The sequence below is a fragment of the Clarias gariepinus genome, chromosome 24, assembly GCF_024256425.1.
Source record: "Clarias gariepinus isolate MV-2021 ecotype Netherlands chromosome 24, CGAR_prim_01v2, whole genome shotgun sequence".
In the NCBI taxonomy this organism is placed as follows: Eukaryota; Metazoa; Chordata; class Actinopteri; order Siluriformes; family Clariidae; genus Clarias; species Clarias gariepinus.
Window position 1 is genome coordinate 5,902,976 of NC_071123.1, and position 25,757 is coordinate 5,928,732.

The window sequence follows — 25,757 nt, forward strand, 5'->3', positions numbered from 1 at the left end:
TCTCACAGCATTCCAAAGACATACAGTACATGGCATCGATGATTGGGATTCACCTGACATAATGTAAAAATATAATGATGATTATGATGATGTTGTTCTTTTTTTTTTTTACTTAGACCCTCTTGACGGTGTCTCGGTGGTGTAGGGGTTAGCACTGTCGCCTTGCACCTTCAGGGTCTGGGTTCGATTCCCATCTCTGTGCGCATGGAGTTTGCATGTTCTCCCCCGTGCTTGGTGGTTTTCCCCCCCACGGTCCAACCACATGTAGGTTAGGTTAATTGGTGTTCCCAAATTGCCCGTAGTGTGTGTGCCCTGCGATGGATTGGCACCCTGTCCCCGGTGTACCCCACCTCGTGGATAGGCTTCAGGCCCCTTGTGACCCTGAATATGGGATCAAGTGGTATAGACGATGAGTAAGTGAGTGAGTGAAACTATCTCGACACTTTGTTGCCATTTATTCATGAAGAATAAATGTAAAAAATATAAGAATAATATCCAAAATTTGCAGATTTCTGTAAAGCTACATTCTGACACTGTCCATTATTAACAGCACATTTATTTTTTAAATAACCTTACCAGTTGTACTACTACTTGTTTACCTACAAGTTCCTTAATTATTATTATTATTATTATTATTATTATTACAATTAATAATATTAAATGACTGGTTAAGGTTTTTAAGTTGCCTCGAGTGATGTTACTCATGTGTAACATTTTGTCATACAATTTGTCAGAGCAGTTTATTCTCAGTAATTAAAAAAAAAAAAGACAATTAATACAGTGCACACTATGATACTACATAATAGCTCATACAGTAACTATGGCACATTTATTTAATGGAAAACCCACTGATGTTTTGATCCTAGTTAGAATATGGACATAATGCGTTCTGCGTGTCAGCTTTGTTTAGTGCTCTAACAGGAGGTTTTCTCATTGGCTCTCGGCATATCCATAAATAGATCCTCATATGGTACTAGCACAGAGTTGGACTGTTATATAGGAAAAAAGGATGAGCGCAGTATCTCCTTTTATTGTTACATTATGGCTCAGTATTAATCTAAATGAAATTTAAATATAGGAGGAACACTTATACAAACAATAGGTGTGTGTGTTGTGTGTGTGTGAGAGAGAGATATTACGGGTGTGTGTTGAATCAGCCTGCTGTTATGCTATGTCTCCAATCTTCTGTTGTTCTTGGTAAGCTTGAAAAACGCTCAAGTGCCACACAGATTACACACAGTTGACTTTGTGCTTATCGCCCTCTTCTGGACATACGAGTACATCGGTACATGAAATGACATTGTACTGTGTTTTTCTCTCTCTCTCTCTGTCTCCCTCTCTCTCTCTCTCTCCCTCTGTGTCTCTCCAGCAGCAGCGAGCACCTCTCGTGCTCCTTCTCCTTCTTCCTGCATGGTGAGAGTAACGTGTGCACCAGCGTGGAGATCTCACAGCACCAGCCTGTCTACCACATCACTGAGGAGCATGTGCGCCTGGCCCAGACATCCAGCAGTCCCATACAGGGTGAGACGGCATCACGTTACGCTTTTTCTGCTTTCTCAAAACTATTCGAGTCAAAAACTATAGCATTCGAGTCAAACTGGGAATTTCAAACTGGTAAAGGCATAAACCGGTAAAAACATTTTAAAGAAGGCTGTATGTCCATGAATGATGATAGCGTAGGTACGCATGTGGGTTTAAGATCTGGTAGTGTCTCAAGTTACACATGATTCAAGTGATGAACCACAATCCACCACTTTGAAGTTTGTGTTTTGCTTATAAATATACTCAAAAAGAGCCACCCGTCTTTTCTTTATATTTTGCTTTTGCTTATATTTCAAAGAGCCAGACTTTGTTGTATTTTTAATGTAGTCTTGAGGAATTGTTCTCCAGGCTTCCTGACTTTTTTGGCTCTCGTTTTTGGCAGGTTTTTAGCTCTCGTTTTCAGTCCATTCCCAGGACTTGACCGGTTTCAGAGGAAAGTTTTTTGTTTGTAAAGAAACTCAGTGACCTTAAATCCTTCAAGCATACAAAAAACATCTAAGTTAAGGCCGAAACCAGTGAGAAACAGGTGCAAAAGATGATCACACCGGTGATTAGTATACTGGTGATCCTGAATGCTGAGTGGTTGGAATAGATGAGAGGGGAGATGAGGTTGCTGCTGTGGTTGCTGTTCCATAAACAAGCAATTTTTATATTTTATCTTTAGGCACTTTTTTTTAAAGCCTGTCACAGTAAACCATTTGTTTCTGTTTCTTTCATTTCATCTAGCTACATTATTTATTAAATTTCATATGAAGAAAATAGTTGTGGCTCAAGACTGCGTATCTTAAGGGCTTTTTTTTTTTTTCAATAAATCAAATTGAAAAGGAACACTTAGGAGCTGTAAGAATAGTAGACAAGTGTCAGCTTATCCTTTAAACTAAGAGTACAAAAGCGTACTTCATTTACCCAAAACGTTGCATTATTTTATTCCACCCATCCATCTACTGTAGGAATCTCTATAGTCCAATTAGGGACCATGGAGACCGATGGTGATAACCGTTGATTGCTCGAACGCCAGTTAGCCTGATTTGCATGTCTTTGGACTGTTGGAGGAAACCTGATTACCCGGAGGAAACCCACCAAGCATGACTCAGACACTAGGTGGAAATCAAACCCAGACTTCGGAGAAGCAAGACGACCACCAAGCCACCGTGTCGCCTCTTATTTTATTGGCTTGCAAAAAATCAAAAAAGCAGATTTACCACCTGATTAAATACCCTACATCCTGTGAACAAGTTATGATTTTATAAGCTAAATGTTGTGCTCCGTCTGTGATGCAAGTGCTGCCAAAAATGTCTCTGCCCTTCACATTACATTACATTAACAAACATGTTGTACAGTATTTATGAACAAAACCGCCCTAGAATTTTAACGTGTTATTTCATTTTGTTTCTTTTTCTCGGTCTCTGTCGCGCAGTGATCCTGAGTCCGTACGGATTGGGCGGCACTCTGACAGGCCAGGTGTTTAAGATGAGCGACCCGGCGGTACGGAAGCTGATAGAAGAGTGGAGCTACTTCTACCCAATGGTGCTAAAACACAGCAGCAGAAAGCAAGACAGCGACCTCAGCTACGACCCCCACAGCCATGTGGCTCTGGAGGTCATTGTTGGTGAGTGGCTCCACCTAGACAAATGAAACACTCGGTCCGAGCAGAGTCATGTAATCAGAAACCTCAGAAACCTGCTGGCTGATTGATTAGAAGGAAGAGATATTAGGCACAGAGAGACTAGCTGAGTTCTAGTTCTACTAGGTTCTTCTAGAGTTCTTCTAGAGTTCTAGCTGGATAATTAGTGGTACCTTTGGTATCAATGTGGGCGGGATTAGCAATGCTGTTCTTTTATGATTGGTTATGGATATCACTCAATATGCAACAGTAATTGCTTGAACTGAACTGTGATAACAGTCATCAAGTATTAACTTCACCAAGTATTTATGCCATCTGTGATCACATGCATTAATTTTTCCAATCACATTTCTTTCACAAAGTTGCCGATTCAGCATTATCTTGCCAGGTTTTTAATAATGCATCACACAGTTCTTTTTCCAATTCCAGTAATTTCAGCAATGATTAAAGCAAGAATTTGACCTTTCTGAAACACACTAACATATTTTTCATGACCACGGAATACACCTTCCCACAGACTTGTTTAAGAAATGAGGAGGTTCTCACTGCATCAGTTGAGATGAAAAGAATTGTTGACAGATGAAACCTATTAATCACTTCAGTAATTATCAAATTAAAGGCTCTTAAATATTGCTTATTTAAATCCAAGTGGGGACTATTTTTTGGCCAGGCAGTGTGTTTTGCTCATGTGGAAAAAGTGTAGATCCCGTTATTAAAGTGGCTTGCATTGTTATTTATGCAGGTTTTCAAGCTTTTATGGAAACCTGTAATAAAGCAGAACCTAAGGGTTTTTGAATCGCTTATTTTAAGCAAAAAGCTGTTGCTGTATTTATTAAAGGACATTTTGAAAGTCTAGTGTGGGCGCAGGTTTGTTTGACCTTTTCGGTGAGATAACAGATGTCTCCTCCCCCTCCTCTTGCCTTATACTAAAACTATTATTAAGAAGTTAAATGTTCAACATTGACACAGACTGCAATGTTTCTCTTCATCACATTTCTTTGATAAATTCGCCTCTCTCCTAAAGTCTCCCTCTCTTGTATATATATTTACCATATTGTGTTAATATATTAATGCGTTAATGCATGTGATTAATCTAGAAATATTTATGCATTATTATTTTTTAAAGAAAACAATTCAATAGCAAATATGACCATGTTTCACCCTGAAGCTTCCCGTAATTGCAACGCGGTTACTTAACGGTTATTTAACATTTGTTAAATGTTAATGTTTAAGACCCAAGTATTATGACACTGCTTAATCTGTTTCTTCTAACTGGTTTGTCATGCATTTCCTTATTCCTTATTAAACGTTTATAATACTGTGTAAATTAAAAAGTATTTTTTCATTCTGATTAATCGTGATTAATCACAGACTATGATTGTGATTGATTAGAATAAAATTTTTAATCGATTGACAGCACTAATATTTAATATATATTTTTTTGCTCTAGGTGGTGTAAGAATGATCTACCCAGCAGCTTTCGTGCTGATTGCCCAAGCTGATCTGCCTGTAGAACAGCCTCCTCCTGCCCAAGGAACCCATAGCGGCACTAGAGACTCATCAAACTGCGGCATTCCCCTCACCCCTCCCACCTCCCCAGAGCAGCCCTGCTCCGGTAACACCCACAATCAACTGGATATAAAAACTCCAGACTAATCGTACTTGTTTTTATGTGTTAAATAAGCGTGGGCAATATTACACAAACTACTTTATCACCATAAATTTAAAAGTCTTTTTATTACCAGACACTTCTGTAATAAACATAAGATTTTAATAGTATTTATAGGTTTTCTAAGAAATTACTAGCAAAAAGTGTTACATTTAAAAACGCTAAGAATGCCTGCAAACTTTAATGTAACCACAAACAATTAACTTTGCCCACTTAATTAATTTAACTGTAAAAATGTATGCATCCAGTATTTTGTGACATAATTTATCACACGAGTGATATGATAGATTGAAGTATTTATAGTGAGTTCCTGATTATGATTGTTTAAAATCTCTGACCGCAGTCTTGGCTGAAAATTTTATACTGATGTACTTGGTCTAATGTGTAATGATTTTATAGCGCCAAGTAAATTGAGTTTTAAAGTTGAGATTACTAAGTTTAATATGGTGAAGGAGGACAATAGCAATTAACGGTTGAGATAAAGATGCTGGCTGGCGAAGGAATTACTTATTCCTTCTTGTATATTGTTATAACATATACAGTACTGAACAGTTAACAATAATCATCAATTATATACAGTGAACTGGTGTCAGGATCATGCGGACCCAAGGATCATTTATGCTGCCAACGTAGCACAAAATGCTGGCTATGATAGAAAGGTGTCAGGACATTGTGTATAAGGGTTTAGCAGGAGATGAGTTCTTAATCAGATCGAAGATCTATGGGACATGCTGGACCTTGCAAGGGTCTTAAATGGTTTGTCATTTTTATAATAATATATAGAAATTCTAGGAGTAAAACACTTGAACATTGCCCATTCTGTTTCCACTTTACAGTTTGCCCAGCTCTACAGTTATGCTCTATTGGTTTTAACAAAGAATTCATAAACATGCTTGCGCTTCTTTCTAGTTTAGATGGACTAATCATTAGGTGGGCCGAAGACCCCGATCAGCTCTTTACATTCCCCCATAGATCTGCACTTTAACGAGTGCATTTCCTCTTGTTCCAGCCTCATTACCTTTCACCTCTGCAGTCTGAACGTAATCATGCTTAGTGTGCATTTCCTGTTAATGGCCGCAATAACGACCCACTGGCCCACATTATTACCTACTAGAAACCATTATTAACCCTACAGTTTTCAATGCATGCGAAAGCACATACCATACCATACAGTATACTGTATCCTGTACATGCTGATCTGCATAATATGTAATCCCTTGTAATACATACAGTAATTATTTGATAATCATCTCATTCTAGTCTTAAAAGGAATGAAGTGTGATCCAGCTTAAATTTACACGCCGAAACTTTGCAAGATAAAGAATCTTGATTATTGTTGTTAGTAGGATTAGTATATTTAGCGCTTAAGGGTCAACGAATGAAACAGATAAGCTTAAGATAACATTACAGACACTGTTGTGGAATTGATTTAATCTACCAGGAGGAGAAAGAGCAAACAGCCATCAAGCCTAAAAACAAATAAACCCTCGAATGTTGTATCTGATGTGACGTGACTGTGTTTGTGTGTACGTTGCCAGGCGACAGCGGCTTTCAGACCGCAGTCTCTAGCGTGAGTAGTCAAGAGAGCGGAGCCACCCACAGCCCGAAGCATTCAGAGAAAAAGCTGAGTAATCAGATGGTCCATCAAGCATGGAAGGAATGCTATATGAACCAATTACAGCGCAAGTATGTCTACTCGAGCATGTCGTTTATTTTTCCATGTGCATCTTTTTATTTTTACCTTGGCCACATCAAAGTAAGAATGAAAGTTGAGTATGCTTTTTTGGAAGTAAAAATACACAGAAAAAATGTGTCTATCTTATCAAAGTGAAAGCATCACAAATTTAGTCATGTGTCTAGTTATTTCTGTTAGAATCAGCTAAAAGTTTATAAAACCTATTTTTAAAATCTTTTTTTTTTTTTTTACCAATTTCAAGCTGATAAAATTTTGAAAATTTTAAGCATTTTTTTTTCTTTGATCTGCCAATAGAAATAATAGAAATATATTAAAAATAAAAACAATTTTTAGAAATAGGTTTAATAATGTTATATCATAACATTATGTTTACCATAACTCAGATTATTTTGGCTTTTTGCAGTGTATGTAAGATGAAAGCTTTTGTAAGATGTCATTTTAATACTCGCTTTAATCCATGCATTGTTTTTGACATGATCCATTTTTAAATTTTAAAACATTAGCACAAACTTGTATATGATAATGGAAAACACACTTTAACATCAAAAAAGCTTTATTTTAAGTGGCTATGGTGGTTAAGGCTCCAGGCTGCTGATTGAAGGGTTACCACTCTAGGTTGCCACTGTTGGGTCCTTGGGCAAGACTTTTGAACCCTACACCTCATACTACCCGGTCACTACTGTACATGCAGTGCCGCTCCCAAGCCTGAGTAGGAAATGGGAGGGTGGTGACAGGAAGGGCATCCGGTGTAAAACATGTGCTAGATTTTGCCAGATCAAATGAATCGATGTGGCATGAAAGTGATAAAGCCCAAGAGAAAAAACTAGCTTTCTTTTGTGTCAAACAAAAAATAGCTTGGACACTTATAATAGCAGTATTTCACTATTTATGTCAATCACTGCTTAGGCCACAATCACAAAAGGACTTTCCAACTATACAGGAAATGGATACAAATATGCAGCATCTTACTGTATATATCATATATATCATCGTATACTATATCATATTGTTTTGCATCAGAAAAATGTGTTATAAATGTAAAAAGATGAGGTATAAAACATAACAGGGTTATAGAATCTTGGCATATCGGTTAGCAAACATTCCAAGTGCACTGTGATAAATCACAGTCATCATGTCCAAAGAACTGGAAAGCTGTTTTATTTCATCTTTGTACATAATCATCTTTCATGCCAGTTTTGCTTTAATGATATATTTATATAATATGCCATAAATATAAACGACAGTGCTTCTTCGTTCTTGCCTTGACACAGATGCAATCTGTCAAACGGCATGGTGCCAAAGAAGGAAGTAACGAGCGAAGTGGCAGTATGGGATTTCACTGACCCTGCTGAGAGAGCCCCATGCAGCTGTAACAGGTGGAGTTTCTGCCTCACCTGCTCCTCGTAACACTGTTAAATAAGACTTGGCATCTCATTCATATATGTAACACTTTATACGTAGTGATGCGTTTCGTCTCGGACTGCCTACTTTAATTTACAGTGTAGAAGATGTTCAGTTAACATTGAAATCATCCACAAAAAAAATCAACACCTGCACTATTGATAGGCGATAAATAACAGCAAGGTGTCGATTTCTTTGATGTCTACCAAGTCTCTAGAGGTAGAACATTTCTAACAGTTATAGTACGAGTACTGTTTCACACATAGATGATTATATAAGTAAGGCATTATGTGTACTGTGGAAGACTGTTTTAGTGTTTAGGGGTAAAGAAAGCTCTTTTCACCACCTAGGCTGTGAGTGATCATCAGAACTGAAAGAACTGTGTAAAGTGCTCCCAATGAGATTTACTACAGTATTTCAGCAAGATGCAAGGTACACTGATCAGCCACAAGATTAACACCACTGCCAGGTGAATTGAATAACATTGATTATCAATTATACACCAGTAAACTGGTGACAGGGTCATGAGAACCCAAGGCTCAGCTGCCCTTGTTGGGACCAAAGGGCACCCAGTCTGGGCAGATCCCACAGAAAAGCCAAAGTAGTACAGATTGCTGGGAAACCTTTATACCGGCTACGGTAGAAAGGTATCAGAACGTCCAGTGCATCACAGTCTGGTGCATATGCGTTTAGCAGGCAAAGAGTTCAAGGTTGTTGATCTGCCCTTCAAATTCTCCAGAGCTCAATCTGACCTAGCATCCATGGCACGAAAGACTGAACCATAGAGTCCCCACCCTGCAACCCACAAAGCATCTGCTGCTAACGTCCCAGGGGTCAGATATCACAGCACACTGCCAGTTCTTGTGGAGTCATGATCCCAAGGGCCCAGAGCTACTCCGGCAGCACAAGGGAGACGACCACAATATCGGGCTTAATGATTTGCATTGTAGTTTGTTTGCAAGTTTTGGCAGTGTTTACAGAGGTGTTTACAGATGTTCAAAGGTTTTTGAACAGTGACACTTTTGCCCCTGTACACCACCACAATGAATTTGAAATAATGCCGAAATGTGGAGACTTTAAACTTTAATTAATGGTTTTAACAAAAAAATTGCATTAATGATTTAGGAAATACAGCAATTTCACCAGCTCAAAAGTATTGGAACAATTGCATGGTAAGACGTTTGATGGGCAGTTCTGAATATACAGCCCCATAGAGGTGCTAATGCAAGTGATGGAGGCCATTTTTAAGCTGAACAATAAAAGACCTATTAGAGAGAAAGAGCAGAAACAGTAGAAACCGAGAACAGGAGTAGTCAACAATTTGCCACGTTCTTAAAAGGAATAGATAGCTTATGCCAGAATGATTGGAGAGAAGATAATGGAAAAGGAAAAGAAGAGCTCATGTTCCAAAGCATACCATATCATCTGTCATGTATAAAGGAGGCATAGGACGTGTTATAGCATGGGCATGTGTGGCTGCTAGTGGAACTGGGTCACTGGTGTTTATTGATGACCTGACTGCTGGTAGAAGTAGCAGGATAAATTCTAAAGTGCAAAGAGCTGGAAATTGAATATTCTTAAAGGATTGAGTCAGTCACCTGCTCATGCTTTTCACTTTTCATGTAACAACTAAAATCAGCAGCAGTAAAGCCCTGGTAAAGCAACGAGTGACATCTTGACAGCCTCATTTCAAAACTATTGTGGTGGTGCACATACATTTTTCTGTCGACTAGTGTCATTATCTTGCGCAAAATCTATAGCAAAGTTTTAATCTATCCATGTCTTGAGCTATAATTGTTGTCATTAGTCATTAATCTTCACAAGAATCCAGGACATCAGGCTACAAAACGGTCCCAATGGATTAGTCATTCATTACATTTTGCACTGATTTTTGGCACAAATTTTTACCAGCTATACAGAAAGTTCAACATATGGGCCTGGGGTTGAGTGGCCTAATGGATTTAATACAATATGCCACTGTTTGCTCAACCTTTTTTCTTTTTCTTCTTGAAGGTTGAGGCAGCAGTCGAAGCAGCAGCAGCAAGCAAATGGCTTCTCTGCCAATTCCCAGCCAAATACAAACACCTCTTCCTCTTCCAGCTCTTCCTCTTTATCCTCCTCTTTACCCCCACCTTCAACAGCGAAAAACAAGACTACCGACAAAGCAGACAAGTCTGATAAAGTTCCCAAACGGGCAGCCATAACTCCCTTCCACCACCGCCTCTCTGTAGACCAGCAGCCATGCCCGGAGCAGGATGCACCTCCCGGACCCCAACTGGTACTCACAGCCTTGGACACTTCTCTGGATACATTACCTGGCTGCAAATACTCTAAGCCATTGTTTAGTGGCAGGAAAGGGCCTGAGTCTCTCCTCCATTCACCAGTATCTCCACTACCACCTACACTAAGCCCACATCCTAGGGTGCAGGACCCCGAGGTTCTGGAGGCACCCATGGATGTTTCCCAATGCCTAGAGGGCACTTCTTTGCCTACAGTCTCGGAAATTAGTGACACTGCTCTGTATACAGCCTCTCTCGTGCCCAGAGAAGCCAGTGGGGGCTGGTGGAGGAGTTATCGGATTCCCAAGATAGACAAATTTGACTTTAAGCCATCAGATTTGCCCTATGATATGGTGGAGATCAGAGCTGAGGGTGAAGGAACTGCCTTGAAGAGGTATATATTGCACACACACAGACATGATTTAGTGCTTAATGCTTAGATCTACTGCAGGTATAAATTACCTTGTTTTTGTGGGCAGTTTTTTTGCACAGACGCACAAGAGGTTTAAGATTTCAGAAGAGCGGCTCCAGGAGCACATAAGCACTCTGGGATTCTTGCAGCAGACGGGGGTTGAAGTACTTGGGGAAGCTGGCGAGGATCCCTATGACTTCAAGGAAGGGGACATTGAGTACAGCTTTCCCACTTCCAAAAGACTGAAGAGTCGAGATCCCAGTCGGAAATCGAAGGTCAGGAGGGTGTCTGTTTTGCACAATAAATATTTCCAATGCCTTTTCTTCAGTGCCACTGTCTCTAAGCTGTAGAGCATCGCTGCTCTTGTACACCTTTCCGACCACATTTCTTTTGCGAGGATAATCATTTAATCATTGCCAGATGAACCATATTAATCACTACAGTAATTATCCTATGGACAGCTCTTACCTATTTGCTTTATTACATCCAGGTGGTGACTCTCTTTTTTTGGGGGGGCTCCGGGCAGTGTGTTTTGTACATCTAGCAAATATGAGGGTGTATCATTTTCTTTTTTCTGGAATAGGGACGCAGCAATAAAAACAAAACACTGACACATGAGGGACTGTTAAGAGTTGTTATCTCATAACAATTTAACACAGACTTTATTGTAAGATGTTATGTGGGATGTGAGGATATAATAGCACAGTACATAATTTTACTTCAATAAGAGATATTAAGATGAAAAATACTAAAGAAAAAATGAAGGTCATAATAAAAGTCCACATTATACCACATATATATTTCATACAATTTGTTCCAAAAGACATTTATAATACATTTACACAGGTCTGCATTTTGTTATTTAGTTTGTCAAAGTTTGGATGAATTGAATATGTGTATGTTTTTAAGGGAGAGGAGGTCAATGGCAACAGCGCGGTCCCTGAAGGTAAAGACGCCATGTCCATTTTCAGCTCTGCTCCTAAATTCGGTGAGTCTGCAGTCTGCGAATCATCCATGCATAATTCAGGAGCTGCAGACACTCACATTGAATGCTGTCTTGTTCCAGGAGAGGAATTGGCTCAGGACGAGACTGGGGGAAAAGCCAACCCGCCTCTGACGAGAGAAAAAGATCTGATAGTGCTCATATCTGACTTGGAAAACATCTTTGGGGAGGAGGAAGATGATCTGGGAGTGAGTGACTGTTTAGGACATCAATATTATACCCCCCTAAAATAGATAGTCACAAAAAAATTCTGCGATCGATTTTATACTGTGATAGTTTAACTATGCCAAGTGTTTAGAAAATGTAGTGGCGGATTAGGGGCTTAATTACTTTCATGACAGAGTGCAAGGTTTAGGAGCTTGGCTGTGAAGTCATGTGATCATGAGTGGAGTATCTTAAGCAGAGATGCAGGGCATGACAATTACTTATGTAGTTCTTTGTGTTGTCACGGTTACTAGTTGCATTCTTTTAAGATTTTAATGCAGTATGATTTATGATATTATTTCTTTTAACAAATTCCTGTTTAGCAGTTTCGGACGAGATTCTTACGATTATTTAGAATAGCTAGAAGATTGTTCAATTTGTTCTTTTCAGACTACTTTTCCTAATCATCAGCAGCCATCAAAGACTATGGTGCCAGGAGCTGAAGAGCGCCCCCTGGGGATTGATGGGAGAGTAGCAGTGCCATATCCCTCAAGTATGCCATGTTTAGAGATTTTGTTGTTGTTATATTCCATATGCACTTATACTAAAATCACAACATGAGAATGTATTGACATGAGAAAGTATTGGCATTACATTTTAAATCGTAATACATTTATTTGGTAAAGACAACAAATCCAGGTGGTTCAACATCAATACAACCGGTGACAAACTCAAACACCAATAAGCCATCGGCTCTGAAATTAGATTAGGATGCAGGATTTATTATTTTTTTATAAATACATTCCATAGTTTAATCACCGTATTATTGAATTTGAGCCACTCTGGTATATCTTTCTTTCCAACCCTAATTTGGAAACTACACAACATAATTTTTAACACACATTTTATAAATCTGCTCTAAATTTCCTGAATAAGCCTGATAACACTTTTCTAACCTTGCTTTTTTGTTGTTGTTGCCTGGATTATACCCTCTTACGCTCGCTCTGTCTTACTCATCTCAGCAGTAGCAGAGCTTCAGCGGATGTTTCCCACTCCTCCGTCTCTGGAGCAGCACCCAGCATTCTCGCCAATCACAACCTACCGAGACACACCCAGTCAAGAAACCCCTGCACCCTTAGCAGGACACGAGCATACCCTCAACACACACACCAACAGCCAGCTTAGTGACTTCAGGTCTGAGATGGATGAGAGTGTGACAAGCCCTAAAGCAGAGGACATACGGGTGTGTATAAGACCTTGAGGGTTTTTTTTAATAACACGCACACACACACACACACACACACACACACACACACACACACACACACACATCTAAAACACCTTTATGGTCTCTTAATCAAGAATGATCATGAGAATTGCATGTAAGGAATAAAAGTGATGGGACTTAATGAGTCGATTATTTTTCATAATGGTCTATTCCATTAATATCACAGCACTTTGCCTCTATTTATAGACAGAGGTGGGAGCTACCCGAGTACATTTATTTCGTTATCGTACTTAAGTACATATTTCATGTATTTGTACTTGAGTATTTTTTATTAGAGGTTACTTTTGTACCTAGAGTTTTTAATACAAGTAAATTTGAAAGTTGGATGACTTCTCTACTTTTACTCTAGTGTAGGATTTGTGTGCTTTCCTCACTACTGCATATAGAAAACTTAAAAATATCAAAGATTATATTTAACAAACATTTGTTACACTGTTACTGTAAAATCAAGTTTTATTATTAGCCTTTGATTGCTGTACCAGTCCCTCTGAATAAGTTTGAGAAATGCCAACTTTAACTCTACTTTAGAAATATCAACATATTACAAAAAGCACATTTACATGAACTTGTGATTCCCCTTGCAGCTTAATAACCTTTAGAGCTGATATTATTAAAAATTAAGGAACAACTTTTGACCGATCATAATTGGAAATCCATCATCCAAGTGATTTAGTTGTAAAATTTCTGTACCATGTTCTCAATCTGTCCAGCCACAGATGGGTTGTTCAATGTTTGCCCCCCTTCGGACATTACCCAGCCAATGTCTTGCCCCTCTGAAGATCCCTGAGCAGTGCTACTATAGACCGTCATGGTCCATGCTTCCGAAGATGGAGCCCTACTGCCTTCCCAACCAAACTTCTTTCGTACGAGATGGATATGTGTAAGCTTGATGACTGCATACATTTTTGCAAAACATAGATGGTTCTTTGTATCAGATCTGTAATAGCATCTCTCTTTCCTCTCTCTACAGTAATGTTCCCAGCATTGGTGCTCTGCAGGACCAAGACTACGCCCAGATGAGCACCGGTACCGCTTCTGTTGGCACAGCGGGTGGAGTCTTGCCTTCACCAGCGACACCACGTTTCTCTGTCCCCACTCCACGCACCCCGCGCACCCCACGTGGTGTAGGCACTGCCAGTGGGCAGGGCTCGATAAAGCAGGATGGTACAGAGTTGAGCTCGCCCATCTCCACACCATCCACTGGTCTACCCCTGAGTTCGGTGGAGCCTCTGGCATCGGGGCCGGTTTTGCCAGAGGCGCACAGCCTCTACGTCATCCTCCTCCTCTCTGATTCTGTCCTGGATGTGTTTAAGGATCGAAGCTTTGACAGCTGCTGCATCTGTGCTTGCAATATGAACGTGAAGGGTGCTGATGTGGGTATTTATATCCCTGACTCCACCCGTGAGGATCAGTATCGCTGTATGTGTGGCTTCAGCGCCATCGCTAACCGACGTCTGGCGCATGGTGCTGGACTTTTTCTGGAGGATGAGTTGGACATCTTTGGACGTGGCTCGGAGGCCGGACGGGCAGCTGAAAGAAGGCTGGCACTGGGCAGAAGGGACACGCCTACTGGTGGGAAGCGGGCTCAGGAGCAGACACCAATGGAGGTGTTAGAATTGATTCAGGAGCAGTGTTCTCAGCCTATTTTGTCCGTGGCATCACTGCATAGTCCTGCTGCTTGTTCTTGCCGTAGCAGGCAGAGGGCACTGTTGCAGAGCTGGGTGGCTGATCGGCTGTGGGCAGACAGTAGCGATGCATGTGTGGAGTGTTACAACGCTCTTGTGCAGGGGTTGCAGTATGTCGACAATGCAGCTGGTGGGAAAGTGGAGCAGGCGTTAGTGAGGAGCAGCGCCCTTCATTCCTGGCCTCACACTAATGGTAAATATTCAGTCACACCAATCAGCTTGACAATATATAGAGAAAAATAACAGTTTCATTCCAACAAAATGGAACAATGTACCGTCGCACACCACAGGGGTGTTCCCAGGATTGCTTCTTCGCCAGATCGAAATTAAAACTAGTTACTGGTCTGTTCATAGCATTATCAGTTCTGCACTATGCATGTGTATTGCATGAAGTAAAGAAGGTTTGGCTTTATTTATTTATTAGCTTCATTTTAATTTTATTAATATGCAGATCTTCAGGCACTAATAATTCAACGTGTTTGGCGGAATACCAAATAACTTCTTGATCATTATGTATAAAATGAGGATGAGTCAAAAATTATGCCCACTCTGGCTGTAGAATTCATTTTTATAAAACACAAATACATATTTTTTTCATGCTTTCGAATAGGCTTTGTCCATCAAGCTTTCATATTTCCTCATTAAAAAAATGTTTAAGGCTGAGCTGTGAGCCACGAATGCACTGCTGTCTTCACTTAATCTTCAGAAGTAAATCTTTGTCCTTGTAGGACTGCTTTCAGGGGACCAAACAGGTGAAGGTCTGATGGAGCAAGACCAGAACTATAGCAAACTATAGATGCTTTAACACCTCAAAACAAAGTTTTTGTCCGGGTGTAGGCAGATATGCAAGCGTGCAGATATGCATTGTCATGCAAGTTCATGACACCCTTGGATTTCAAGCATCTGCATTTAATCCGAAGTTTAGGCCTTAGCTCATTAATAAGCATCTTACTGTAACAAGACCTGTTGATTGTTTAACCTTTTTCTCAATGATGTTACAATACTGACCTTGGAGAATCCCAGGAAACTATAAGCATAAATTTTCCAGCTGATGACTGATTTTTTTTACTTTTTCTTGGTCTGAGAATGTTTCCATTTTATACGCTGCCGTTTACTCTAAGGCTCGTAGTGATGAATCTAGTAATTATTCTCTTCAGAAAACTTTCAGTGTCCTTAGAGTATCGGTCCAAGTTCGTTTAATTGCAGATATCCAAACACTTCTGGTTATGCTTTTCTGTTTTTTCAGCACCAGGTACACCCTCAGACCATGAAATGATCTTCTTTTGTACAAATCACAGTGCGGAAAAAATAAAGTTTTAATATACTCAGAGTGCGGATAATTTTTGACTCACCTCCGCACATTGTCATTGCAATGCTGTGATGCAGTTTTTTGCACTTGGCTGAATTATCATATAATGTGTGTGCTTCCACAGTGTTGGATATCAGCATGCTGTCCTCTCAGGATGTAGTACGCATGCTGCTGTCCCTGCAGCCCTTTTTACAAGATGCCATTCAGAAGAAGCGAACTGGCCGGACCTGGGAGAACATTCAGCACGTTCAGGGCCCACTCACGTGGCAGCAGTTCCACAAAATGGCTGGACGAGGTTCTTACGGTGAGTCTGAAATGGTTATCTCTATATGCAAAAGGTATATCCCTTGTTTTAAAGTGACTTTTATCTTTCCTTCTGTGATTTTGGATAAAATCCATAAATGTTTTGTAAACATGTGCTTGGACCCCTAGGTTCTGAGGAATCACCAGAGCCGCTCCCCATTCCCACACTGCTGTTGGGGTATGACCGAGATTTCCTGGCCCTGTCCCCTCTGGCTCTGCCCTTTTGGGAGAAATTACTTCTGGAGCCCTATGGGGGTCAGAGAGATGTTGCTTTCCTAGTTCTCTGCCCTGATAATGACATCCTGCTTGCTGGAGCCAGAACCTTTTTTCAGGAGCTTAGTGCTGTGTATGAGGTATTAGAGTCATCTTTACGTATTTCTCAGACAAATCATATTAGATGGTGTCTTATGGTAACACACTTTGCCAACTTTTCCAATTTTTTCTTCTGGTTGTATTTTAGTCGTGTCGTTTGGGGAAGCACCATCCACTGGCCCGGGTGTCCAGAGATGGTGTAGTACCAGTGGGACAGATGGAATCTGAGAAGCTGGAGGAGAATGGAGGAGAAGTGGATGAATGGATGACTGGCCCATGGGCAGGTCAATATCGAGAGGATCAACTAAACAAACTCAAGCTCTATGCCCAAACGTGCAAGCAGAAATTAGGTAAATCTACCTCAGCACCTTTTTTTTTTTTTTATTTGCTACATCAAAAATAAAGCCATGGGCTAAAAAAGTATAAGAGAAGTGATGCCTTTTTTTTGTCATATATAAAAATAATTTTTTTTTGGATTCTGGTTTATTTGAAAGTTTAAGCCAAAGCATACTGAGATATAGTACCCCTGGGTTAAGGTGTTTGTTCAAGAGTGGCATCTTGCCAGAAGCCCCCCACCTACTGATCAGTAACTCACAGTCTTAACCATCAGTCCACCGCTACCCTGCATTTTTGATTTTCAGTTTTAATGCCTAGTAATATCGAGTGGCCTGGGGCCTTGCTACTACAAGATATCTAAAAAATTACGGATACCATGAAAAAGGAAAGCATTCACCCTATCATTGTGAAATTGGCTGTTTTAAAAGAAGTACCTCTTAACCTTTACCCTTTCCATTTGGCAGATGTTAAATGATAGCGGAGAGTGGGTGGGAGTTGGAAAGTGACCAAGTTATAATATCCTTAAAAAGCTGATGATCTTTAGCTTATTTAAAAAGCCAGGTGTGGTGGTTAATCCAAAAAATCTTTTCATTCTCCAGCCCCACAGCTCGCTACTCTGTCATTAGACAGCAGTCTCCTTCAGCCCCCAAAGCCTCAGCCTAGCCTCGCTCCTGCTCCTTCCGCCCAGACAAACCCTGGCTCTGGGGCCCCTGAAGGAGAAACATCAACATCAGCAGCAGCAGCAACAACAGCAGCAGCAGGAGTCCCTGGATCAGGAAACACTCCCACGCCAACGAGTACCAGCACGGGCCAGGCCAACACTGAAGGTGCAGATACACAAAGCGTCCCTAACACAACGCCAAACCAGCAGAGCCATCCGACAGAGAGTGCTGAGAGGTGAGGGTTTATACTGTATATCTCCATTGTAATTAATTATTCAAACAAATGAAAGTAACCTATCATATTTACAAGGTGACCTCTGCTCTTCCTTATTATGTATATCCAAGGTGTATATTATAAGATTAATTTTGCATGAACTTATGTATAAATAATCTATCTATGTATAAACAGAGGCATTCGAATGTTTCCCTAACAGCTTGGCAGAGCGAGAGCGAATCGGAATTCCGACGGCAGCACAGTCTGCGGATAGCCACGCCTACCCCCCATCCGTAGTGCTGTACCTGGTTGACCCCTTTTTGTGCTCAGGCTCAGGGGTGGGGTCAGGGGAGGAAGAGGAGGCCGAAGAGGTGGAGTCACGGAGCATGTGGTTGCTGGCACTTTTGCGTTGCTACACAGATATGCTAAGCACACTGCCAGAGAACATACAGCCAGCGCTGGTGCTACAGGTCAGAACACTGGAAAGCATCCATATACAGTATTCAGTTTAGAAATATGCCAATTATTGGTTATGTGATATGTCTGGATATTCTGCACATTTCTTTGTTATCATAGGCTGTCACAGTATTAAGCTACAGTATACTGTATGTTCGGCTATCTGCAGTAGACCCTTTTATAATGCTGAGTCTTTAATGCTCTGAAACCTAAGGTTAAGGTTTTTTTTTTTAAATCATCAACTTTTCTGCATTTTAGGTGGTGCCATGTCAGTATCTATTACAGCCAGCCAGTGGCGAAAGTCCTCTGTACCTGCAGCACCTGCGGTCTTTGGCTTTCTCTGCCCACTCGCAGTGCAGACGCCGACTTCCTACGCAGACGCACATCAAATCCCTTACAGGCTTTGGTCCAGCTGCGACCATCGGCTCTTTATTTAAGAGTGTGACGGTATGGCGAAGACTAATGAAAATAAAAATACTTTAATTAATCCTTTTTTGTTCATTGAAGCCTTTAGAATCCTGCTTTAAGCGTATTCCTACTAAAAATGTTACTCTTTCTTTTAAACAAAATTGTGGTGGCCCTTGGTTTGGCCGAGCACTACCTATCTTTTCATCTCCTTCTGCTGAAGTAACTTAACTTAATTATCTGTCTCCTTTGCAGAACCCCAGCTCTATGCAACTGTACTCTCCTCCATTTGTCCTGGCCCCCCTGCGCACTAAGCAACCAGAAGTAGGTGAGGAAGCTACCGCCCGCTACAATGTGCTCTTTGTCGGATATTGCCTGTCCCATGACCAGCGCTGGATCCTTGTTTCTTGCACCGATCAGCAAGGGGAGCTCCTAGAGACCTGCATTATCAACATTGATGTCCCTAACAGGTCAGACCTTCTGCAAAGCACATTAGTTTATGATGATTATTACTAGCTTATGAAGATCATGAGAAGTAACACAAAGTTTTTGGCATGTAGGTCTCGTCGCCCCAAGTTTTCCCCACGCAAAATAGGCCTGCAGAAACTGTGGGAGTGGTGCATTGGTATCATCCAAATGACAGCAATTCCTTGGAGGATTGTGATCGGACGCTTGGGGCGGTTAGGTCATGGCGAGCTGAAAGGTTTGTTCTTAGATTCAGCCAGTGTTTGTGTCTTCTACATTACACTATATAACCTACTTTTGGTTAAAATTATGGTATTCCTCAAGTACTGGCTATTGGTCCCAATATTTTAATTCTGACTCAGTTACATTAGTCCCGTTGTTGTTCAAGTTTCAGTAATATCATGATTTTGTCTATCACTAGTAATGGTTCTTTAAAATAGACTCACTGTTAGCATTTCGGTCTCCATGTTCTGAAAGTCCATTTCATAGTAGTTCTAAGTATTATCGAAGTCAAATGACAATATTAACATCTAGCTAATACTTTACAGTAGACTGTTAGTAATTAACCTTGTGCTCTGTCTCTCATGCAAGACTGGAGTGTGTTGCTGGGTGAACACTCTCTGCACTCGATTAGCAGACAGCTGCGTGATGCATGCCGCATGTGTGGCATTTCAGCTGCCGATTCGCCATCTATCCTCAGTGCCTGCCTGGTTTCCATGGAGCCCCAAGGGTCCTTTGTGGTCATGCCAGGTAAAAACTGTTACATTTGAAGACCGTATGATGAACAGCCCGAGTATTAAATGCACATTTTCTTCAATACATATCTGGCAATAAAGAAAGTTTATTCTTGTGTGTTTACAGATGCTGTGACCATGGGTTCGGTGTTTGGCCGCAGCACAGCTCTCAACTTGCAGACGTCTCAGCTCAACACCCCACAGGATGCTTCCTGTACCCACATCTTGGTCTTTCCAACTTCCTCCACCACGCAAGTGGCCCCAAGTTCCTATCCTACTGAGGACAACCCAGGTACACAAAACCTGTATTTGAAATCATTACAAACAGTAACTAGCCACAATGCTATTTTCCGTAAAACCTTCACTCTGTAATGCTAGCAGCCGAAGAAGCTTTGCACCTACAGACTGACTCACAATTTATTTATTTTTTTGTCCTAACCTTTCTAGATGATATATTCGGCCTGCCGTTCACAGACGACCTGGAGAAAGATATTGAGCATGATATGATGCTGATCACCGGAAACCTTCACGCTTCCCCTAACACCTCGCCTGTGCCTTCCCCTGGTTCCCCCTCTGGTCTGGGGGTGGGCTCCCACTTCCCTCACACTCGGGTTAGCATCTGTTTCTACGCGACACGTTAACACTTCACACCTGAGTTAAACCATAGTGCTGTCGAAACCTTGTGGGAGGTGTGGATTAGTTTTCTAATTTAACTCATAGGTTTGCATTAACACACTTATTTCAATACATTATTATTACCAGGGAGACATATTATTTAACAGTCATAGAAAAGGTCTCCAGTGTATCCGGGTAACAGTCCGACTTGTGGGAATCTTCAAGCACTAGTGATGGCACATGATGAGGCACAGGAATCAATCCAACAAGCCAATGTAATTACACTTAATACACTTAAAATATGCTATTCCCTTACATATCTCGCAACAGCCATGATCGGCAAGGCAATAGGTTATTTTAATTCCTATTCTCCAGCTATCAGGATTCAACTTAGCGATTTTCAGATGGTGGAGCAAATGCTTTTCTGTTATTCTGTAGACACAATTACTATATTTTTTGAAGCTCCAGATTCTCCCTTAGTGGACAAAAAGTGACATGCCTTTAAACCATAGCAGGATCCTCATGATTTTGCCCAACCATTTATATGTACCTACTGTTTGTGTGTTTAGTTAAGCAAATAGTGTGACCGTGTAATGTTTTGTGTACAGAGTCAGGGTGAGCGGTTGCTGTCCCGCGAGGCTCCTGAAGAGCTGAAGCAGCAGCCTTTGGCTTTAGGCTATTATGTCTCCACCGCTCAGGCAGAAGGACTGCCTCACTGGTTCTGGGCTTCATGTCCTCAAGCGCAGAATCAGTGTCCGCTCTTTCTCAAGGTAGGAGTCAAGTTAACATTATCAAAATGTCCTTAATAATCTGTATAGGGAAGAAGTTCAGTATGATGGAACACAGATATAAAAAATATAAGAGCCTACACAAACAAGTCAAATTTGGGTGTTTATTATGTGAATTAAAATGTGAATTATCAGAATGTCATTATTTTGTGTTTATTTCAAAGGCCTCACTACATCACCACATCTCCATAGCTCAGACAGACGAGCTTGTCTCCAGCAAGACGTCCCAGAGGAACCCACATCCATTGGACTCCAAAACCACTTCAGATGTGCTCAGGTCAGCATGAAATTGGACCACAGTCTCTGATGTGCCTGATTAACTTTCGTCCTGTTCATTAGTTAATAATGGCTGTCCCATTAACCTGTCAACTCATTAATCAGAGCAACTAATGATCCAGCAGATGTATGTGCAAGTTTAAGACAGGGAAAAAATGTCAATGCTGGCCACGACAGAAAGGCACCAGAACACAAAAAAAGATCCCAAGCCAGCAGATCCTTGAACAAACAAGTCCAATACACCGATGCCCCACAAGGCAAGACATAGCACCCAAAGGATCCTGAGCCCTGCCAGAGGAGCCAGATCCACCCTGGTGGGACAGGGGAATCCGATACAATACTGTGCATATTGTTTTTTCTGTTTTATTGCTATGGCTGATCGGTATATTAAATGGTGACCATAACTGAAACTTTGAATATACAGTATATCACAATGTCGTAACCCAATTTCTTTAAACAGATCATTGTAATTATATAATTATTTTTCATATTCATCCAAAACTGGTTCTTCAACATGATTAAAAGTAATTTTCAAGTTGTAAAAGCACCTGTATTAATGTATACCTGTTTTACAGGTTTGTGCTGGAGCAGTACAACGCCCTCTCCTGGTTAACCTGCAGCCCGGCCACCCAAGACCGCCGCTCCTGCCTCCCTGTGCACTTAGTCATCCTCACACAGATGTATAACGCCATCCTCAACATCTTATAGGACTAAATGAGTGAGGCGGGCATTTTGGAAGCAGCCGCACACCTCAGAAACGGGTGATTGGGACCATTTGTTCTGAAATGTAGCCACCATTTGGGGTTGAGGTTGAACGGGAAACTCTTTGCTCTAGCACTGCCTTTCTTTACGGGCCGGATTTCTGGATTTCTGGGCTTTTGACTTTGAACCAACGAAGGCAGCTTGTGCTCTATCCATAGAGGCCAGTCATCTTTTTTTTGGGGGGTGAAAGCATGCAACCATCTAAGAAATAAGCATAGTACAATCACTACCCTTTAACTCTCAGCCGCGGATGGGACAATATGGTCCCGTCTGGAGGAAAGGGTTTTGAATCTTGCACTTTTTGAATAGAAAATTGAGCTTCAAATGGCAGCCATACTTTTTAAATGTCTTTTTTTTCCACTGCAGCTTTCTTCCATGTAAGACCCAAGCAAAGTTGGCTGGATTAATTATTGAGTAATAACACTAGGATGGAAGCTAAGAACATCAGAGAACTTCTGGTTGCCATCATCTGTCTTATAACTTGCCCACATTGCTATGAAATGTGTGGATTGACTGGTAGACCTGATTTAAACGCTATGTTCACATTGCACAGTTTTTTGCTTATTGGATGAGCTTTCTTGCTGAAAGGTTCATATTTGTAATTGCAATTTGCCCATATCTTTATTGGGGGGAAAAAATCCTCAATCTGACCACTTTCAATTATGTCAAATGGCCAATTATAAGATACTGTCTAATCTACAGTAGAAACACATATGAAAATATGACTTATTGCTGATTTGAAAAAGATTGGCCCACTGTATTCACACAAATTCAGCCCCATTAAGGAAAACAAAAAAAAAATTATGTCAGTTTTTGTCAATGTGAACGTAGCCTAAATTTCAGCTACAGCTATATTACCACAAGCCCTGAAGATTCATGGAACATCAAACACTCATTTCCTCTACGGCCGAAACCAATATGCAAGATACTCTCCAACGCACTCCAAACAGCCCAGTGTAATCAGCCCGGAGGCTAATGGACCAGCAAGAGAAGCCCAGCTAAACCTTTTTTTTTTTTTAAAGAAAAAACATCTTTGTAATCTATTGTATAAAGCTCTTCTTAATCTCTCTCTCTCAATTTCTACTTAAAACTGAACCCGTGAGTGAGAGAGAGAGAGAGAGAGAGAGAACGCAACAAACTTCGTTAATTAATAACGGCACTTTCTTCCTCGCAACCCTCTTGTAGATAAACTCGCCAGCTAATATTTGACAATGAAATCTAAACTCTTGTTTATAGTGTAGACTTTGCAGAGAATTATTTTTATTATTGCAAGCAAAAAAAAAGATAATTTCTTTTTTTTTTCCAAATTCAAATCGAGAGCATTGAGATGGTAATTTTAAAGACGATTGTACAACAAAATGTTAAAATGCCATATTTATATATTATATATCCCATTGTATACATTACATTTATATCAAATCTCTTTCTAGCTACCACAAAAGGGTAATATTGTGTAGGGATATACATTTTAAAGAAAAAAAGGTCTTTCATGAGACAAAACAGTATAAAGCGTTTATGAAATGAATGCATTAAGTTGCCTATTTTTTAATTTACACTCGTCTTTTTTGCTTTTTAATTTAACGCGTTAAGTTAATAGCTAAACAATGCAGAAATGATATATTTATGAAGTGTTTTCTATCACTGCAAAATGAACTTGAACTAGGCAATAGATTGAATTCAGTGTATATGAACATGAAACATATTGTACATTTGAACTAATATGCATTATTTGTAAGGCAGTCTTTAAAGATGTCAAATTCAGCTGTCAGAAAAAGGCCTGTTTCTTATTCATGGTCAAAAATGTTGCCCTGTAATTTGTATACTTCCTTGCATGTTTGTATATACACTTTTCAGCAGTGTTTTTTTTTCATATTTTTTGAAGCTGTACATTTCATGGCATTATTGAATTATTTTATTCATGACTCCTATGAAGTTTTTTTTTGTTTTGTTTTGATTTTTTTTTTAAGATATAATTAAACAGTATACCCACCTCATTCAAATACAGCCAAGGGTGCATTGCCAAGACTTATGTATACTAAGGACAAATACTTTGGGGGCAGGTTTGTTACACCTACCATCATTTTGAATATTCAGCAGATCTGTCTCTGGGATAAAAAAAAGGATCTGTAACTTTTACACTTTTTTTAAAGTAAATTATTCAAATCCTAAAGGCTTATGTTTTTTTTTCTGTTGTCATGAAAGTTAACACACACCTTATTTTTGCATGTAAATGAAACATGTTCAAGTTTGAGTCTGAACACATCCAAATCCTGGTTAAATTATGCAACTGAAGATAAATATTGCATGATAGACATGCAGTCTGATTTCAGCTTCCTGTATATCACAATGTGTGCCTACAACTTTATATTGTCAAATGGGCTAGGAGCATGACATAATACTCACAATACAATATTCTGATACAACATAGGAAGCAGCGTGGGCTCACACCTAAAGGGTCCGGGTTATTTGCATGATCAAAGAGTTTTCATGTTCTCCCTGTGCTTGGTGAGTTTCCTCTGGGTACTTCCACAGTCCAAAGACATGCAGATGTCTTTGGACTGTGATGTCAATTTGCCTGTAACGTGAATAAGTGCGTGTCAGTGTAAATTTTTGTGCCCCCTGGGATGGGTTGCTACACTGTGCTGGACCTACGCTACCTTGTGTCCTAAGTCTTCTGGGATAGGGTCCAGGCAACCCATGACCCTGTATACAGAATATAAAGTGATATAGATGAGGAGTGAGTGAGTGATCCAACATTAATGTTAAGATAGATTTTTTTTTAAAGAACACATAAGTAGTTGAGCTGTTAGTTAAATATAAAATGTGGATTTTAGTTATATGACTTAAACGAAAATTCATAAAAAAAAAATTGTCTGGTAACTTATTAATAACCTACCAGTAAACCTTACCATCACTCCCAGTCTAGACATTATTTGATTATTTTAAATGAACAGAAAAGGTCAGGTCCTACACCAATCCTAGCTAGCTCTTTACCTGAAAATATTCCCAGGTAAAGGTGAATAGCATTCTAGGTAATGTTAGACAAGTGTTTCTCAATTGATGTTATATCCTATGAAATGTAATACCATGATATAGGTACCATTGTATGCAATACCCTAGTATTTTTGACAGTAACATAAGACTTATTTGCTGATATCGGCGTCAAGCTGGCAACCAGTCCCCTCAAGTAACTGCCATGGAAATGAGCGATATATCTCCAGGGTGGGAAATATCTGGACCCAATGTAACAGATGGCACATGAATGGACCAAAAAAATTTCAGGTATAGTACATGAACCACACTGTGGTATGTTCTACCATTTACATTGTTTGTTAAAACGGTACATGCTTCTACGATATGGGTAATGTACCACGATG

General features: G+C 40.2%; 1 protein-coding gene across 6 annotated transcripts in view; it reads left to right on the forward strand.

The window, feature by feature from the left end:
• The window catches only part of LOC128511884 (mediator of RNA polymerase II transcription subunit 13-like), a 100,644-nt gene extending 76,102 nt beyond the window's left edge, over nucleotides 1-24,542 (forward strand). Inside the window, exons 5-31 of one of the 6 annotated variants that reach the window (XM_053484901.1) lie at nucleotides 1,370-1,521; nucleotides 2,960-3,151; nucleotides 4,617-4,781; nucleotides 6,374-6,521; nucleotides 7,803-7,907; nucleotides 9,946-10,605; nucleotides 10,691-10,898; nucleotides 11,533-11,611; nucleotides 11,690-11,814; nucleotides 12,221-12,323; nucleotides 12,793-13,013; nucleotides 13,769-13,938; nucleotides 14,029-14,936; nucleotides 16,177-16,356; nucleotides 16,485-16,708; nucleotides 16,816-17,017; nucleotides 17,603-17,900; nucleotides 18,100-18,349; nucleotides 18,594-18,782; nucleotides 18,996-19,210; nucleotides 19,301-19,443; nucleotides 19,797-19,955; nucleotides 20,067-20,231; nucleotides 20,387-20,550; nucleotides 21,163-21,324; nucleotides 21,507-21,619; nucleotides 22,194-24,542. In XM_053484901.1, coding sequence (XP_053340876.1) covers nucleotides 1,370-1,521; nucleotides 2,960-3,151; nucleotides 4,617-4,781; nucleotides 6,374-6,521; nucleotides 7,803-7,907; nucleotides 9,946-10,605; nucleotides 10,691-10,898; nucleotides 11,533-11,611; nucleotides 11,690-11,814; nucleotides 12,221-12,323; nucleotides 12,793-13,013; nucleotides 13,769-13,938; nucleotides 14,029-14,936; nucleotides 16,177-16,356; nucleotides 16,485-16,708; nucleotides 16,816-17,017; nucleotides 17,603-17,900; nucleotides 18,100-18,349; nucleotides 18,594-18,782; nucleotides 18,996-19,210; nucleotides 19,301-19,443; nucleotides 19,797-19,955; nucleotides 20,067-20,231; nucleotides 20,387-20,550; nucleotides 21,163-21,324; nucleotides 21,507-21,619; nucleotides 22,194-22,326 — 5,833 coding nt within the window. In that variant the 3' untranslated portion in view covers nucleotides 22,327-24,542. The remainder of the gene's footprint in view (nucleotides 1-1,369; nucleotides 1,522-2,959; nucleotides 3,152-4,616; nucleotides 4,782-6,373; nucleotides 6,522-7,802; nucleotides 7,908-9,945; nucleotides 10,606-10,690; nucleotides 10,899-11,532; nucleotides 11,612-11,689; nucleotides 11,815-12,220; nucleotides 12,324-12,792; nucleotides 13,014-13,768; nucleotides 13,939-14,028; nucleotides 14,937-16,176; nucleotides 16,357-16,484; nucleotides 16,709-16,815; nucleotides 17,018-17,602; nucleotides 17,901-18,099; nucleotides 18,350-18,593; nucleotides 18,783-18,995; nucleotides 19,211-19,300; nucleotides 19,444-19,796; nucleotides 19,956-20,066; nucleotides 20,232-20,386; nucleotides 20,551-21,162; nucleotides 21,325-21,506; nucleotides 21,620-22,193) is intronic. The other 5 variants (XM_053484903.1, XM_053484904.1, XM_053484905.1 and 2 more) reach the window with 5 other exon arrangements.
• The last annotated feature ends 1,215 nt before the right edge of the window (nucleotides 24,543-25,757 follow it).